The sequence below is a fragment of the Hyla sarda genome, chromosome 5, assembly GCF_029499605.1.
Source record: "Hyla sarda isolate aHylSar1 chromosome 5, aHylSar1.hap1, whole genome shotgun sequence".
Classification (NCBI taxonomy): Eukaryota; Metazoa; Chordata; class Amphibia; order Anura; family Hylidae; genus Hyla; species Hyla sarda.
In genome coordinates, this window is record NC_079193.1 from 277,931,214 (window position 1) to 277,949,470 (window position 18,257).

At 40.6% G+C, this 18,257-nt stretch overlaps 1 protein-coding gene across 1 annotated transcript in view; it reads left to right on the plus strand.

The window, feature by feature from the left end:
• Positions 1–18,257, plus strand: part of DSG4 (desmoglein 4) — a 51,760-nt gene that overhangs the window by 21,319 nt on the left and 12,184 nt on the right. Inside the window, exons 2-13 of the mRNA XM_056523006.1 lie at positions 4,651–4,686; positions 5,168–5,305; positions 5,673–5,834; positions 6,054–6,198; positions 6,573–6,739; positions 8,875–9,009; positions 10,750–10,935; positions 12,189–12,460; positions 14,144–14,310; positions 14,393–14,605; positions 15,209–15,442; positions 16,019–16,146. Of these exons, the coding sequence (XP_056378981.1) occupies positions 4,651–4,686; positions 5,168–5,305; positions 5,673–5,834; positions 6,054–6,198; positions 6,573–6,739; positions 8,875–9,009; positions 10,750–10,935; positions 12,189–12,460; positions 14,144–14,310; positions 14,393–14,605; positions 15,209–15,442; positions 16,019–16,146 (1,983 nt within the window). The remainder of the gene's footprint in view (positions 1–4,650; positions 4,687–5,167; positions 5,306–5,672; positions 5,835–6,053; positions 6,199–6,572; positions 6,740–8,874; positions 9,010–10,749; positions 10,936–12,188; positions 12,461–14,143; positions 14,311–14,392; positions 14,606–15,208; positions 15,443–16,018; positions 16,147–18,257) is intronic.

Sequence of the window (18,257 nt, forward strand, 5' to 3'; positions counted from 1 at the left end):
ATAACATGTGATAATGGAACATCTCACTTAAGAGGATGATGTTGTAGAACTTTCCCACTTGAAGGATAGACATAGAATTGCTTTTACTGTCCAACACTGCAAAGAAAGGACTAATAGATAGTACAGAAACTTCTTGTTGTTTGACTTTTTATATCAGATCTTTAATTATAGTTATTATCTATTGCACAACACAGGAATTCAAAGTAAGTACAGGAGAGGGGGAGGAGGAGAAAGAGGGAGAGAGAGCAGAGCAAAGAGGGTGAGAACTCGGAGGATGAGGAGGTAGAGAAGAGCGGGAAAGCGAATTGAGATAAATGACCTTTTCAAAAGTTCGGTTCTGCCGGTCACCAAACTCTTGGAAAAAGTTCTGGTTATGACCAAACTAGTTCTATCTGAACCTGTGCTTCCCCAATAGCCCACAAATGTGTGTAGAACATTGTGTAAGAGCCCCAATAGCCCTGCATAACATGTTAGGTCACCGAGGAATGTATCTATGTACTTCTGAGCTGTATATATAGAGCAAAGTAAATTTGTATTTGCAATGGCAAAATGAATTACTATGGATAAACAGATGGTACCCGTTGGTGTGGAAAGAAGCAGTGGCTTTTTACATGCTGTGAAAAATAATTTAATTTTTGGGCATAAAAACAGGATTGGCATCAAAAAAGTGCCCAAAAGTGACACAAAACCCTCCATGTGGCTTTTTCACAAAGTGTAAAACAGAATAAAAAACTGGCACATGTGCATAGGCTTTTATAGTGGCTTTGACATCACCCCTATACTGCGTCCTGATTGGCTGGAAGAGAAGTTTAAAAGGCATTGTTAGATCATGTGATTCTTTCTCCTCTCCATTCTGCCATGTGGCTGATGTCATTTTTGTAGATTCCACTCCCCAAACTGCCCCAAGTTCGAGTTCTAGCCAAACCGAACTTTAAAGGGGTACTCTACTGCTCAGTATTTGTAACAAAATGTTCCGAATGCTTAGAGCCGGCACCGGGAGCTTGTGACATCATAGCCCCGCCCCTCGTGATGTCACACCCTGCCCCCTCAATGCAAGTCTATGGGAGGGGGCGTGGCAAGTTTGGTTCGCTTATCTCTACAAAGAAGATAAAGAGAAAACATTTACATGAAAAGATCTGCGCATATATTTAATGGAAACTAATGCCTGCATTTCAAGGGTGTAGCTTTCCTCTCCACCAGTAATACAAACTCTTCGGCTTTGGTTATTACATTTTGTAAGAACTATTTTTGCTGCTTTTGTTACATCCTCTTGCAGAGATCAATACTAGTCTCTTTTTAGACCCAGTGGCCCAGATTTATCAATATGCCTGAAATCAAAAATATCTGGGTTTGCTCATAACAACCAATCACAGCTCAGCTTACATTTGAAAGCTGAGCTGTGATTGATTTTTATGGGCAAAATCAGATAATCTTTGTTTCAGACAGATCAATAAATCTGGGCCACCTATTTCTAGTGACTTATTTCTTATTTATAGTTAGTGTTACGCCTAGCGCTCCGGGTCCCCGCTCCTCCCCAGAGCGCTTACGGCGTCTCTCTCTCCGCAGCGCCCCGGACGGTCCCGCTGCACTGTCATGGCCGTCGGGGATGCGATTCGCACAGCGGGACGCGCCCGCTCGCGAATCGCATCCCAGGTCACTTACCCGTTCCCGTCCCCTGCTGTCATGTGCTGGCGCTCGCGGCTCCGCTCTCTAGGACGCGCGCGCGCCAGCTCCCTGAGACTTAAAGGGCCAGTGCACCAATGATTGGTGCCTGGCCCAATTAGCTTAATTGGCTTCCACCTGCTCCCTGGCTATATCTGATCTCCTCCCTTGCACTCCCTGGCCGGATCTTGTTGCCTTAGAGCCTAGTGAAAGCGTTACTGTGTTGTCCTTACTGTGTACTTGACCTCCTGCTATTACCTTCTGACTACGATCCTTGCTGCCTGCCCCGACCTTCTGCTACGTCCGACCTTGCTTCTGTCTACTCCCTTGTACCGCGCCTATCTTCAGCAGTCAGAGAGGTTGAGCCGTTGCTAGTGGATACGACCTGGTCACTACCGCCGCAGCAAGACCATCCCGCTTTGCGGCGGGCTCTGGTGAAAACCAGTAGTGACTTAGAACCGGTCCACTAGCACGGTCCACGCCAATCCCTCTCTGGCACAGAGGATCCACCTCCTGCCAGCCGGCATCGTGACAGTTAGGCTGCAATATGTTTATCCTTTCCTTGTCGATCTTAATATGTTGATATGCCTGTCAAATGGAGCTTCCAAAGTGATATTTACAGCAAAAAGAAATGGTCTCTAAACAGTAAAATTCTTATATAGGAGATCACTTAAATGTTCACTGTCCTTTCAACAAACTGCATCAATCAATAGTACATGCTAATATAAGAAATGTTGTAATATATATATATATATATGTTGGGGAGGAAAATCAACAAAGGAGGAAGCTTTTGACTTCATATCCCATCCCCATATATTGTTGTCATATCCCAACCCCATATCCCGTCCTCATATCCCAACCTCCTATCCCGTCCTCCTATCTCGACCTCCTATCCTGACCTCCTATCCTGTCCTCCTATCCCGACCTCCTATCTCCACCTCCTATCCCGTCCTCCTATCCCATCCTCCTATCTCAACCGCCTATTCCGACCTCCTATCTTGATCTCCTATCCCGTCCTTCTTTCCCGACCTCCTATCCCTTCCTCCTAACTCGACCTCCTATCCCGTCCTCCTATCCCATCCTCATATCTCAACCCCCTATCCCGTCCTCCTATTTCCACCTCCTATCCCAACCACCTATCCCGTCCTCCTATCTCAACCCCCTATCCCGTCCTCCTATCTCCACCTCCTATCCCGACCTCCTATCTCCACCTCCTATGCCGACCTCCTATCTTGACGTCCTATCCCGACCATCCTGTCCTCCTATCCCGTCCTCCTATCTCCACCTCCTATTCCGTCCTCATATCCCGGCCTCCTAACTCGACCTCCTATCCCGACCATCCCTTCCTCCTATCTCGACCTCCTATACCGACTTCCTATCCCATCCTCCTATACCAGTCCTCCTATCCCGTCCTCCTATCCCATCCTCCTATCCCATCCTACTATCCCATCCTCATATCCCGACCCTTAATATGTGTACCAGGTATTGAAATATCTCCAGCCATACGGAAGTTATGTGAGAACATACATTTCCCATTGATTTGCATGGGACTTTAAACAAAAACCCTGACCCTCACAAACTGAGGTAGTTAAGGGTTAAATTAACCATGCTATATTTTAAGTGGACATATAAGTAACATGTGACCAAGTATTATGGAAATATCTCCAGCCGTTTGTAAGTTATGCAGTAACATTTATTTCCCATAGACTTGTATGGGACTTTAAACATAAACCCCGCCCCTGTCAAATGGGGGTGAGTAAGGGTTAAATCACCTATCCTATGTTTGTTGTTGACATATAAGTAACATGTGTGCCAAGTTTCAAGTTAATATCTTTAGCCGTTTGGAAGTTTTTGTGGAACATACACACATACATACATACACACACACACACACGTTGAGTTTTATATATATAGATATATCCTATCAGAGGCTCCTCTTCCCCTCAATCCCCCATATAAATCCCTCATTTACTTGAAAAATAGCTCAAGTCCATCCTGAGAGGCCAGATTAATTAGCGGCTCACTAAGGGATCACATTACATGCTGCCTATACAAGTCTATGGGGAGGGGAGGGGCAAGGATGGATGTGGGAGGGGAATAATTAAACAAGCCAAAAGCAAACAGAGATTGTAAAGATTCTACACAGAGCTTGTGAGTATAGGATCTAATTGCAGGGCTAATTTTAAATATTAGACTGCTCAGTCAAGCTCTATAATGTCCTCCGCACTGCTGTATTCTGTCAAATTCCTATTTAATCAGTTCAATATCAATCTTAATTGTTGTATGTTAATGGCCTATCAATATGATTGAAGTCTTTCTAATCTGCCAGAAAACCGATCTGACATGCTTAAAAACTTTTTCTACCAGTGCACATCATCATCATCATGACTGACACCATTTTCTAAAATAAAACTCCATTCTGGAAACAGCAGTTTGTTTGTTTTTACCGTACCAAGCTCAAAAGATGTGAAACTGGTTTTGTTGGATAGAGATGTGTGTAAACCTAGCTTATACAAAAAAAAATGACTTAAAGGGTATATCTTGGGAAAGGGGGGTCCTATGGGAGGGGGCGTTGCGGCCGTTACGCCCCCTCCCATAGAAATTAATGGAGGGGGCGTGGCGTGACGTCCCGTCCCCGTCTCGGAAGCCCGGCGGTTTCCGGAACTGCAGACGCAGCTACGCATAGCAGGGAGATCGCGGGGGGGGGGGGGGGGCTGCCGCTGGATAGGGGATAAGATGTTTTTGCCCGGAATACCCCTTTAAAGAATTAGATGCCATAACTTCCCTTTCGTGCCAGTTGTTTTCAGTTCAGTCCTTTCAAGGAAATCTGCTCTTCATAGTTTCCTGTTTTAAGTTTTCATAGTGCACATGTATAGACTGTTTCTATAGGGAGACAATGTAAAATGTGAGTAATGGGTTCAAGTATAAGCGTTGGTCACCTGAACGCTTACCATTCTTGTAGTAACCAAAGTCATTTTTATTTTCCAGATATGTTTACAATGCAGCTGCCACTGGAAAGTCCAGGTAATCTATAATATATATATATATATATATTTTTTTATCAGCACTGTTCACATTGTATCAGAGTAGGCAAAATTTAAACAGCTAGACAAATTCATATGCTTTTTTTTTTAAAACATTTATAAGTATTTATTTAATTTTGGCATTTTAAGTAACAAACTTCACCAGTAAGCTGAGACAATGTCAAACACAATTAACAGCCTCCGCAGGTCCCAGAGACTGACTCTAGCACAGTGACAGGGATTCAAAGTATACAAAAACATTCGCCAGTAGGAAGGAAGGTTGCATCCGAGACCTAACAGACACACATACACACACACCCAAGCACACAACCCGATACTGTGAGGAGACTGGCGTTTTAATCATGAATAAGAATTTAACACATGGAGATTTCTATTTACCAATTAATGGAACAATATCTACATTTATTGTATTTATCTGTAAGCTACATTTATTTTCTAAAAAAAAAAACATGATGTTGCAGTTAAACAAAGGAAAAGATGGAAAAGGCAAAATATCATGGGAAGATTACCATCATAAACGTCAAAAGCGTGAATGGATAGTGCCCCCAGTGAATTTAAGAGAAGGAGAAGACAACACATACAGAAATCCACTAGCAAAGGTAAGAGCTTAAATTCTTCCCAGTATTGATTTTTCCCACTGTTTAAGGCAGAACATTTTTTTCTCATTTTCTGTTTTATATAAGGAACAGGGTTTAAAGTTTTCTATATCAATAGTAGAGACACGGTCAAAAATGATTCAGAACATTTAGGCAGGTTTCAGCCAGAAAAAATCACACAGCAGATAGCCTCCATCTACTGCATATGTACAAAACTCTTCTATAGTGGCTTCTGCAATAAGGGCTGGCAGATGTGCTCTTCTATCTAGGGGCATTCTACAAAAAATGATATACTAGTATAATAGTAGTCTACCTGTGGGCAGTTGGAAACCCATTTACTTCATTATGTACCTTATCTTCTTGTTGACAGGTCCATTCTGACATTCAGGTGAAAAAGGGTATTGTACGGTATCACGTGACTGGACAAGGAGTGGATCAGCCCCCTTTTGGGCTTTTTAAAATAGACCCTATAACTGGATACCTAAATGTTTCTGGAGTTATTGTGGATCGTGAAGAGATATCAATTTTGTTTGTAAGTTACATGACATAATGCACATTGCAATGTTTGTTTTTTGTTTTGTTTTTTAAATGCCAGGCGTTGGAGTAACACTTCATTTATATTAGGGACTAAATATCTTATAGATGTTTCTTGTTCAAATCTTTACCACTTCCTTATTTCTTGTATCAAATCAATAGTTTTAAAACATTATCATTCATCACTTTTATTGTACTGTTTTGATGTTTATTCTAGATTACAGTCCATGCTGTAACAGGTTCCGGTGTAGAGGTAGAGAAGCCGCTACAGTTGCGGGTGAGGATCTTGGACATCAATGACAATCCACCAATATTCTCCCAGAGTGTTTTTATGGGTTCCATAGAAGAAAATAGCAGAGCAAGTAAGTGAAGTATGTTCTAAATTATTTGGGATTGAGAAATACAAGACAATACAAGGGCATACATATCAAGAAGGCATGTTCTGTGAGTGATTTGTGGACTGTTCTAGTTGTCTCCAGTCCCTTATCCATTTATTCATGGGTGATGTGAACATGCACATTAAACTGTATAAATTTAGCAAATGGGTGGAGAATACAGAAAATGGGAAGAAAGGGCAATGAAGCTAATCTCTGCTATGGTTTTATGAATAGAAGAAAATAGACCAGGTCACAGCCGGTGGAATTCTTTTCAGGCCACAGTTGTTGTAATTAGTCAGTCTTGAATCTTAAATGAAGCTCATACTTCGATCTTGATTTTTTTATTTTGTGTATTTTAGATACTCTAGTTATGCAAATCCTCGCAACTGATGCAGATGAAGAAAATACAGTAAATTCTCAAATTGCTTACAGAATATTATCACAGACTCCAAGTGATCCTGCAATGTTCATTATGAACCAGTATACTGGTCAAGTTTTTACCATGTCTAGTTCTCTGGACAGAGAGGTAGGTTTTTGAATCGTTAACTCTTAAAGGAACATTAAACCTAGAAGTGAGTGATAGTTATAAAGTAAACCAGAGATACCTCTGGACCCTGTGTTAGTCAGTCTGCAGAATGTTCTGTACAAATCTTGCCTAGAACACAGGTACATTTTATTTATTTATTTATTTATTTAATCTATTTGAGCTATTCCATTTCTGACTGATAAATCATTGTGGGGTAGGGCTTACACAAGGTGGTAGGCTCTCTACTGGAAACAGGGCTGTGGGGGGAGGACCCTGCTGCAGTGAGCTGTCTTACAGCCAACTTTGTGAAGAGGGGATGATGATAAAGAGGAGATGAGGTGATGATGATAAAAAGATGACTAAATATAAACTTATCAGCCTTTAAATCCCCCTGCCTAATGTTCTATTAGCCCTAACTTGTGCCAAAAAGCCAGCAAGACATGATCTCTACAGGACCTATCAAGGTGTTCGGTGGTATCTGGCACCGAAGACAAACTGAAAAATGTTTTATTGTCAGATTCATAAGTAATATAGATGAAATAAATAGTAGAGCTGTCGGTTTTCTTACTATGGGATTTATTTATGAATTCCCAGCTTGGTTTCAGTTTTTATGTTTGATCATATGACCTGCATAATAACTATCTGAAACGTATACTGTCTTCTGTCTGGACCAGAAGTCAGTGTCTGTATTCATTCCTATAATATTCACATTTGCATATAGAAAGTAAATTCCGCTCCACTGACTGAAGGACCGAAACTAGGTTTCAAATTGATGAATAAAGCCACCAGAAAACAATGGCGCTGTTATTTGCTTTAACTAGATAAAAATAGGGCAGAAAATAAAAGAAAAAATTCCAAGAGTGCTGTAAATTGCAAAGTGGGAACTCAATGGATCACACTTGTTTTTCAAGCATACCCCACAGTTGTTATTGACCAAAGAATCTGAGTGGTTAATTTCTAAGATTATAGTTATCTCCAATATTGGCCATGGACGATGAGCTGGGGCCCCCGAGATCTGCCGCAGCACCCGATGTGAGGTGCAAACTTGCATCCCATGCAAGTCTGCGTCTGCCCCTCCCCTCAGCTCTCCGAAGCTAGAGCCGGGGGGAGGGCTGAGCGAAGGCAGAGCAGGGGGAGTGAGGACATAGATGCCTCCCTCATCTCCCCTCCCTCAGCTCCGCCTGCATTCGGAGAACACAGGTTTGCACGGGCTGGACAGGGGGAGGACAAAACGCAGGCTCGCATGGGCTGGACATGGGGATGACGTAGACTTGCACAGGGTGCTGTGTTTAGTGACAGCCCGTACACAGTTCCCTCTTTGCCTCTCACAGCTCCGCTGCTGAATGTAGATTTTGACAGCTGTGCGAGCGGGGCTGTGAGAATCCCTCTCCTCCTGAGGAAGGTGCGTGAAAAATTATGTCCAGGAGCAGGGCTGTGAGAATCCCTCCCCCCCTGTGAAAATTTTCATCCAGGAGCGGGGCTGTGGGAATCCCTCTCACCCTGTGAAAATTTACGTCCAGGGGCGGGGCTGTGGGAATCCCTCTCCCCCTGAGGGTGGTGCGCAGCCCGACTCGCACAGCCCCCTGGACCTAGATTTTCCCAGCATTCAAAATCTACGTCCAGGAGTGGGGTTGTGAAAATCTACGTCCCTCCTCTCCTCCTGAGGGAGGGCGAGGAGGGAACTGTGTACGGAGCTGAGAGAGGTGCAGAGCTCTGCCTTCCCCTCCCCTCGCTGTATGTTGAGGGGAGGGGCAAACACAGGATTGCATAGGACGCAGTTCTGCACCTCACACCAGCATTCTAAACAAACACCGGGTTCCAATGGCAGTGGTCGGACTCGTGACGTCACGGTCACGCCCCAACATGACGTCACTTCATGTCTATGGAGGGGGTGTGAGGGTCAACATGGGGGTGGGGGCGTGACCGTGACTTCACGATTACACCCACCCATTCCAAGCGTTCTGAACAAAATGTTCAGAACGCTGGAGCACGGGAGTGCCCTTTAAATGCTGCAAATGGGTTCACACAAGCCAATATAAAAATAATAATGCTTTATAAAAGTAGGTCTTGCTATATATGCTACTGCAAAGTCTGTTCTGAATAGCACTTATTGTAGTGATGTTTTTCTATTTTAGTCAGTAAGTGGTTATAGCCTTGTGGTTAGTGGATCTGACTTGAATGGAGCTGCTGGAGGACTGTCAGGACAATGTGGTGCCGACATCAGAATTTTAGATGTGAATGACAACTTCCCCATGCTTGAGTTTGATTCTGTGAGTATACAGCACAATAATGTATGTAAATATCATGTAAATAAAGAAATCATTATCAATACTTCAAAAACTACTTCAAGAATCTACTGATTAAAATTGTATATATGAATATATATATATATATATATATATATATATATATATATATGTGCGCTATATGTCACTAAATGATTTATTATACTTTATGTTTTAAAAGTTCGACCAAAACAATAGTTTCTGCTGGGAAATTTTACAATCAATCCTTTAGCCAACTGGTGACAGACATTATCTGGAAAGAAGTCAGCCATGTTTGACATTTTCAGATGTTAAATTAATTACAAACTTTTGTCCATTAATGATCTTTCAGGAAAGTATATTCTCAGAATGTTTCCAAAACATTCCCAGAGAGGTCGTTCATTTTTCACCCATTGACTATGCATGGTCAGGTTCAATAACTGTACTGGCCAATGTAGACTAAAATGTGTGTGATTGTGTATTCAAAACAATCGTTTATCACACAGTTGTTCAACCATCAAACTAGTTTTATGTATGCATGCCCCCCTTCAAATCTAATGTAAATAATGTGACTATGGTTGGTGCTTAACTGCTCTATTTTAGCACAGCTAAACATCTTACCTCTTCTAACCTCATCCATGCTTTAGGACACACAGTGCAGGAAATCAGTGCAAGAAAAGTGGATTTCCATTGAATAAAAATGTAAACTTTCATTGGGGATTGTGGATATCAGATATACATTATACACTATAGAGGCAGATCATGCAGCTTTTATGAGGTCCATGGCAAGAGGAGTTCCAGCCTCCTAAGAATTTCCTTAGCTTTTAGGCTAAGTTTCCACTTTTTTTTTTTCTGGCAGTTTTTGGAAAACTGTCACTGCAGTTTTTGAGCCAAAGTCAGAAGTGGATCCATATGGGAGGAGAAATATAAGTCCTTCCTTTACATGTCCTATTCCTTTTGAATACATTTCTGGCTTTGGCTTAAAAAATGCAGTGGCAGTTTTCCAAAAACTGCCAGAAAAAAAACCAAGTGGAAACATAGCCTTAGGCAGCAATATCTTCCCCAAGAAAAAACAAGCATCATAACATGGGGGTCATTTTGTACTTTGCTATTGGGCCCTCCTTCTAAGTTTTTCATTGTGAAAAGTTATCTGGACATAGACAAGATAAAGCTTCTACACAGCTATTTAAAAAAAAAAAAAAGTATCAGAAAATTAACTATTATTTAAATTACGTTTTTATGATAAACATATGTTTTTAAGAATTTTTTGTGGTGGCTTTTCTAATTTTAATTCATTTAAAAATAATCCTGAAACCTTGCAGAATGAATTCTCACCACTAAACCTAAAACTAATCTGGCACTTCCTGTTCTGTATGTGATTATAAGGAAAAGGCTTTTGGAATGTGATCTGTACAGTATTATAGTTAAAGATCACAACAGTATACAGAGAAGACAATAGCATCTCCCCTGTAGAATGACCACTGCACAGGTCACAAAGCATGCTTACAAACATGCCCCATATTAAAAATAGGGTCTGGAGATGAGACTTGCTGTAAAGCATATAACTAAATGCTGTAAACAGCTCAAGAAAGAGGGCTGCCCCATTATAATGTACTAATAATAAAATAAAAAATATATAAACATATTAGACAAAAAGAACATGTATCAGTTTCTGGCTCTAATGAGTGAAAAAAATAATGGTCACACATTTCTGCTCTATGAAACATTTCTTTTTTACTTTTTCAGTACTCAGTTCAAATCAAGGAAAACATGGTTGGTTTATCAGACTTAAGGATGAAAGTTTTTGATGCAGATGAAATGTTCTCTGATAACTGGATTGCAGTATTTGAGATAATATCAGGAAATGATGGAGGATGGTTCGTCATTGAAACGGACGCTCAGACCAATGAAGGTGTTTTGAGAGTTGTCAAGGTAAATGTTGAGTAAATATGATAAATATTGGTCCGGTTAGTGGCATCTTTCAGGGATATTGTGGAATGCCTTTATCTGTTTCTCCTAACTTTATTGTAAAAACCTTTTTTTACTTAAAGAGCTTATCCAGGCTTTTACAATTGATGGATTATCCTTTAGATAGGCCACCAATATTAGATCAGCGAGAATCTGACTACTAGTGCCCAATCTGACTACAAGTGAGCATCAGGAGAGAAAAGCTTCAAGAGAGACACCGGCTCAATGTGGCGCAGGACACAAGTTGAGCAGGCATCTCTCTTGAAGCTTTTCTCTCCCGATTACCATTACTGACCGGAGGGCTGCGGACACTTCTATATCACACCCTCACCAGTGTTGTGTATGTGGGTACACAACTTTATCAGGTGAGCGACTTTCATGTTTTTTAATTTCCACACAATCCTCTTTTATCACACCACGGAGCGCTGTCACCTCCATTTTCAGATACAAGTGAGCATGACATCCTCTTTACCATTTACTGCTGCTTTTCCTTTCCATCTATTTTTAGTAGAAGCAGTGGAAGGTATTGCAGTGTTGTACCATTCACATGAATAGGACAATGCTGTCACTACTAAAAATAAGACAATGGAAAGGACATTCAGCAGTAGACATTAAAGCTGCAGCACTTTAGCCCTTTCAAGTAACTGAATGGCAGGGGTGCTTGGATACAGATCCCCAGCGTTGTAATATTAATGGCCTACCCAGAATCTATGGGCTTCCATTAATAGGGATCATGTTATGTCTGGTGCAGTCATTCAAATTTGCAAAGCAAGTATTTTTGCCTATACAACATTAGGAATCATCTCATAACTTTTCACAGTTTCTCCAGACTCTACAAACACAGAGATTAACACTATAGGGCCATAGTACACTAGAATATTGCTGTATACTTGAACAATATTAGCAAGACATTCATTGTGGAAATACTCACTGAACTTGCACAAGGTAAATTTGCCAGAGACTGAAAAAGCATTCTCACATAAATGTTGTGTATAAAAGGTGCATAAATGGATCATTAAATGTGTGTATAGACACATGTCTCAGACAATATGAACCAAAATAACTTGGAAAAACCCGACAAAAACTAGTGGATTTTAGCTTACTAAATGAGGACCACGGTGACTTTTATTCTAGGAAATAAAGCCCTAATAATAAATGATATAGAGGATATTTGTTTGACCTTCTAATTGTATGTTTTCGCTTGTTTGCGTCTATAGGCATTGGATTATGAAGCAATGAGGTCAGCCAATCTAGCTTTTCTTGTAACCAACCGGGCTGCTTTCCATTGGTCTGTCATGTCTGAATACCAAGCAAAAGTGACTAATGTAAATGTTCAAGTACAGAATGTAAGAGAAGGACCTGTATTTGTTCCCTCCACCTATAATGTGCAGATCCCATCAGGATTATCAGCAGAACAGATGATAAATTATGTATTGGCAAAAATTGTAGCTATGGATGTAGAGACTGGAGGACCAGCCACAAACGTTGTGTAAGTTGCATAATTCACTGTACAAATGCTTAATATGAAGTATAAAGATATGTAAAAGAATCAGAGAGGCTTCGGAATGTACTATACATTAAACTCTGCAGCATAAAATCTGCAGCTTCAAATCCTGTGCATCAAATATGTGCAGGATACTGCACATGTGAATACACCATTAGGGTTCGTTTACATGAGCGGATTTTTGTGCGGATTTTCTGCAGCTGATCTGCTGCTTTTTATTTTCTGCTGCTTATTTTATCATTGACTTACCAGCAAAAATAAGCAACAGAAAAAAACCTGTAGAAAATAAGCAGCTGAAAATCCGCACTAATCCGCACCCCAGCACAGCACCCCAGTCAGTCCATTCCATGCTTGATGACTGGTAACTACAGCCGCAATGCCCCTTCCATTCATATCTATGGGAGGAGGCGTGATGGCTAAGTACTAGCCGCCAACCCCCTCCAACAGACATGAATGAAGGGGGCGTGGCATCACGAATGCAGAAGCTCCAAGCTTCCGTGTTCTGGACGCTGCTGCTGCCGGCCCAGAGATCCATAGTGGGACCCCCGCAATCAGGCATCTTATAGGGGATTAGATGTTTTTTGGTGAAGTACCCCTTTAAGGGCTTTCCCAGGCTGAAATCATCATCAGGAATTGTCTGGTGAAAAATAACTTACCACCAACCCAAGCTGAGCACTGGGACCCCCCGTGATCTCCTGCATGGGTCCCAGCAGTCGGCTGGAAGGGGGTGTGCCGACCCCCGCACGGAGTGCTGGCCAACACACCCCTCCATGTACCCCATAGAGATACATGGAGGGGTTTGCCGGACGCGGCTTTCTGTGGGGGTCAGACGTCAGCTTCCATCAAAATGCTGGGAACCCGTGCAGGAGATCGCGGGGGGACCCAGTGCTCGGACCCTCCGCGATCTATAACTTTTCCCCTTATCCTTGGATAGGGGATAAGTTATTTTTCGCTAGACTACTCATTTAATGGGCTAATATCAGGATAGGCCATCAATCACTGATCAGGGGGGCTGACAACTTGTACCAATGTCAATCAGCTGTTCAGGAGAGCCAAAGTTCTGTAAAATACACAATAAAAGCCAGAAGCCGTGCACAGTTCTTTGTGTAGTGGTGGTGCTGAGTTACTGCAGGTCGACTCCCATTATGGTTCAAACCTTGGAATAGAAAGAACTGGTAGAAAGGCCAGGTCCATAAAAATAAGCCTGCAAGTCTGACCTGGCCTGCAAGTCTGAAGTTGTGCATACTGTACATGCTTAAAAAAAAGCTCACTAGAAAACAGGATCTCTAACAAAATGTATTAAGCTCTGTTCCATATATATCAACACACATAACATTACTAGGGTGGTCAAGTATGGAAAACCTATTGTCAAATTCCATTTTGGGACATATTAAAATAATACAGGAAAGTCACTAATTCAAAACTTCCAACAAGAGAGAGTGCTTAAAAAGAGTGTCTATCTCTCTAAAGGACCAGATTTACTATGAACAGTCCCTCTTAGTTTAATTCATGCTCCGGTTATGGGTGACACTTGGTTGACCTCTGATCTGAGTTTTGATAAGAACGACATTTCTTTTACTTACGTCCTAGTTGTGATACAATACACATTTACTTGTTATAGTTAGGCAGTTTACTCTGTACTATTGTTAATACTTTCAATCTCAATAGGTATTCATTGGATAAGGAATCCAGCAAGTGGTTTATAATTGATTCTACAACTGGAGAGATCAAAATGACTTATGAAATGATTCAAAATATTGCAAAAGCCAATGGCAGTAGCACTGGCCCTAACGGTGGTCAAAACTTCACTGCAGTAATCCTTGCTGGAGATGGAAGTAAGGCTATAACTGCTCCTTATGATTATTCTCATTATGTGTAAAAAGCAGATGTCTTATTTTACCGATTTATTTTGTGCAGGTGATCCTAGCCTACCAACAGGAAGTGCTGATGTCAATGTAATAATGCCTGGAAGAAATCAAACCCAAGTCTGTCCTATAATTTCATCAGAACCACGTGTGGCATGTTTGGATAAGAAGGAAGTTATTATCAACGCAGTTGAAACCCCACCAAGTCCCCCTTACACAATAACTATTGCGCAAAATCCTGACTGGACTGTCAGACGACTTAATGGTAAATACTAGACAAGAATCATAAGTTATACATAACTTGAATAAAAATGACTGTTGTCTTCTCTATATTTTTCAAGATTTTAAATATCATCTGTACTATATATTCCATTGCTAACAGTTAGATTGCTAAATATGTAGGTATGTTCTCTATAAGTAGATGAATGATTGCAATAGAATGGCACTGCATGTAGATAGATACTGTATATTCCATTGCTAATAGATAGATATGTAAGTATGTACTGTATGGATAAAAAGATGAATGAATGGATGGGTGGAATACTTAGAAAGTTAATGTAGATAGATAGATAGATAGATGGGATGGTACACACTATTTGGCCAAATGGTAAGCTAAGAACCTCTATTTTTCACCATAGCAGTATTGCTAAGTTAAACATGTCATATTTCATATATAGCTGTGTGCTAGCAGTGTGCTACTGTAATGCATAGATAGATAGATAATAATGCTGATTTTTCTTTTGCTTAATTACTAAAGAAGCATTTTAAATATTACAAATAAATATTATTATTACTATTGTGATTACTAAAAACTATTTAATATTTTTTATAAGTTATAAAAAACTGACTGAACCTTTTTGTATTTTAGACACAGCTGTAACTTTGGTTGGAGGCCCTTCTGTTACTGCTCGTAATTATTCTGTGCAAGTAACCATTAGGGACAATAACGGTGTTACTTGTCCAAATCCATTCAATATTGTTATACAAGCCTGTGAGTGCACTGCTGCTGGATCTTGTGATGCTTCAAAATTCACAGGCAGGAATGTATCCCTTGGTCCCGCAGCAATTGGTCTGATGGTTCTGGGATTTTTAATGCTTCTGTGTAAGTAGCCCGCATTTATCTCACCTCTAAATATACAATAGTTGTCAAATGTAGCAGAGTAAGACTAGAAGAGTTTGTCACATCCCATGATTTGTTTTACAGATGCAAACGACAAACACTTAAACTGTAGACAGTATGTATCAGCCATATACACTAGAGTAATTTTACCTGAATACCCCGTATATACATATATTCTGCTCAGTCAAGCTTGATTGTTTATTTCATTGTGGGCATGAGGACACGCCTCCCCCATGAAGCGCTGCAAATCAGCAATCTCTGGCTCTGCCAAAGATCTGCATGGAGGGGGCATGTCGGCCGCCGCTTAATGCTGTAGTCAACACCGCTCTTTCCACGAAGAGAGTGAAGCGCAGTGCGGGAGATTTGGGGGGGGGGGGGGCTCCCAGCGGTCAGACCCCTCCCGATCTGGCACTTATAAGTTTTTGAAAATGTGAGTTCTTTATGGGGTTAATTATGCCTCAAATTCTCCCGTACAATATGTTGATCTAAATAAAAATATCCATTATCCATTGCAGAACCTGTTGCTCACATAGATATTTCTTTATTATTTCTTGACAGTGGCTCTGCTCCTATTGCCCCTATGTCTATGTGGATCTGCAGCAGGGGCTAAATTTGTTCCAGTGGCAGCTGGGTATGATGGAGCTTGTCATCAATGGGGAACAGAAGGTGCCAAGCCTGAAGATGTGGTCAGTTTTAGTATTTAGTAATAAAATGATGACATTGCTTTTAGAATTCTTTTCTATAGGAACTATATGAAAGAAACAATAACATATAGTTCACAGGCATTAATGGAGGTAGGAGCCATACAGAGCCATACTGAATACAATCTATTATTTAAAGTGTAGAAAGAGCGGATGTCTCCAGCACCAATATTCAGGTAAAAGGTTTTTCTTTTTAATCCAAAGTAAAATATTTACAGGACATCAGTGTAGACATGAGTTTATGTAACTGGCTGAAACGCATCAGATTTTTATCCTGTCTACACTGATGTCCTGTTAGAATTTTACTTTGGATAAATACAGAAAAACCTTTTACTTGAATAAGTACTTGAATGTTAACAAGTATTACAAGGTGGAGTGGCTCACCCCGATTCGTGCACCGAATTAGGTACAGCTGCTAGAGGGCTGGTTGCACCTTTCCCCTAAGGGTGTGTTCAGTTTGCTGTATTATTTAAAGTATGATCCAAGAAATAATATTTTTTTATGGTATATGGAAAGGTTTTATTATTTCCCAATATACTTTCTGTATCAACTTCTCAAAGTTTCTAAGATCTCTACCTACCATAATTCGACAGAAACTGCTGTGGATAAACATCTGCCCTGGTAATAAGATGGACACACTGGTAAAGTACAGTATGTACAGTATATTTGTATAAGACAGCTGTGTCTTGTTATGAGCCAAAGTTAAATGGCATTAATCTTGGATACCATAAGAACCTGATAGTATATTGGAAAATTGTACAAACTTTCTGTCATGACTGACTGGGGGGACAGGGAGAGTGAGCCCTAAGCTGTCCCTAGTGACACTCTCCCTGCCTACTTGCCCATACACCCTAAGCGGTGAATCGACAACTTGGAGCCGGTTCCGCCCTGTGCTACAGTGCAGTGGCATAAAAACAAATAATATACATAGTCGGTCACAGGCCAGAAACAGAACGGGAATAACTACTAGACAACCAGAACACATAAACCAGACAGGATACAAATACTAAATGGACAGAATATAGTGTATAAACAAACAGTTAACAAACCAGAATCCAGATAAACAGCAGACATGGATAAATGAACAAGACTAGGCATGGTACGAGTATACAGCAGAAACCAGGAATTGCAGGGGATAAGCTGAAGAACTGAAAGCTAGAACACTAAACTGATCAGGTAACATAGAACACTGTTCACACTGGGACACAGAACTAACAAACTGGACACCCCACTCCACAAAAGGAGTAGCCATTATAATAAAGCCAAATAGACTACTGGCCATTGGGCCACACTCCACCGAATGATCAGGATGCTGATCCAGTAGGAAACAGAAATATAATATATGAAACTCTAGACCAGAACCAGATGAGTCTAAATAGACTCCAGGATACCAAACAGGAATTGTTATATAAAGAGCACAGGTAGCAAGCAAGACTAACACAGTGTGAACACAGACTAAGCAGAACGGACATACCAATCCTAAAACCAACAAATGTAACAGACTAAAATCTACAATAAACAAGACTATTTAACCATGGCTAAAACTCATATACAATCTAAAGATAAATACAAGGTAAATGCTCAAGCAGACATAGTCGGAGTATTGCACAAACAGACATCATAGTAGCATTATTGCACAAAATAACCAGCACCAGAATGCAGGAGAACCCTGGTTAAAATAGAAACACTGAAGATCTCATTGGTTCGGAGCATTAACCATTTCCAATCCAGGAAGAATAGCAAACTGCTCAGAACAAACTAGTGTGTGAATACACACCTAAACAGAAAAATACAAAAACAAATAAACGGACATTACACTTTTATTATACAAGGAATATTGTATTGCAACTATGAAGGAGATTTATCATTCTTTTAAAACATTTGGCTTTTATATGACAAATATTTTTAACTTACTTTTGCTTACATGCAACCTATTTAGCGAAACGACCTTGATAAATAAATTGCATGTAAGCAAAACCTGGGAAACCCGCTTACAAAAGCATTTTTTAAAGCAGAAAAGTTTTCCCTAATGTTAATAGCCGAAGTTCATTATCTACCCTTTATCACCAGTAGTGTTGCAAGAGAGTGACACGGGG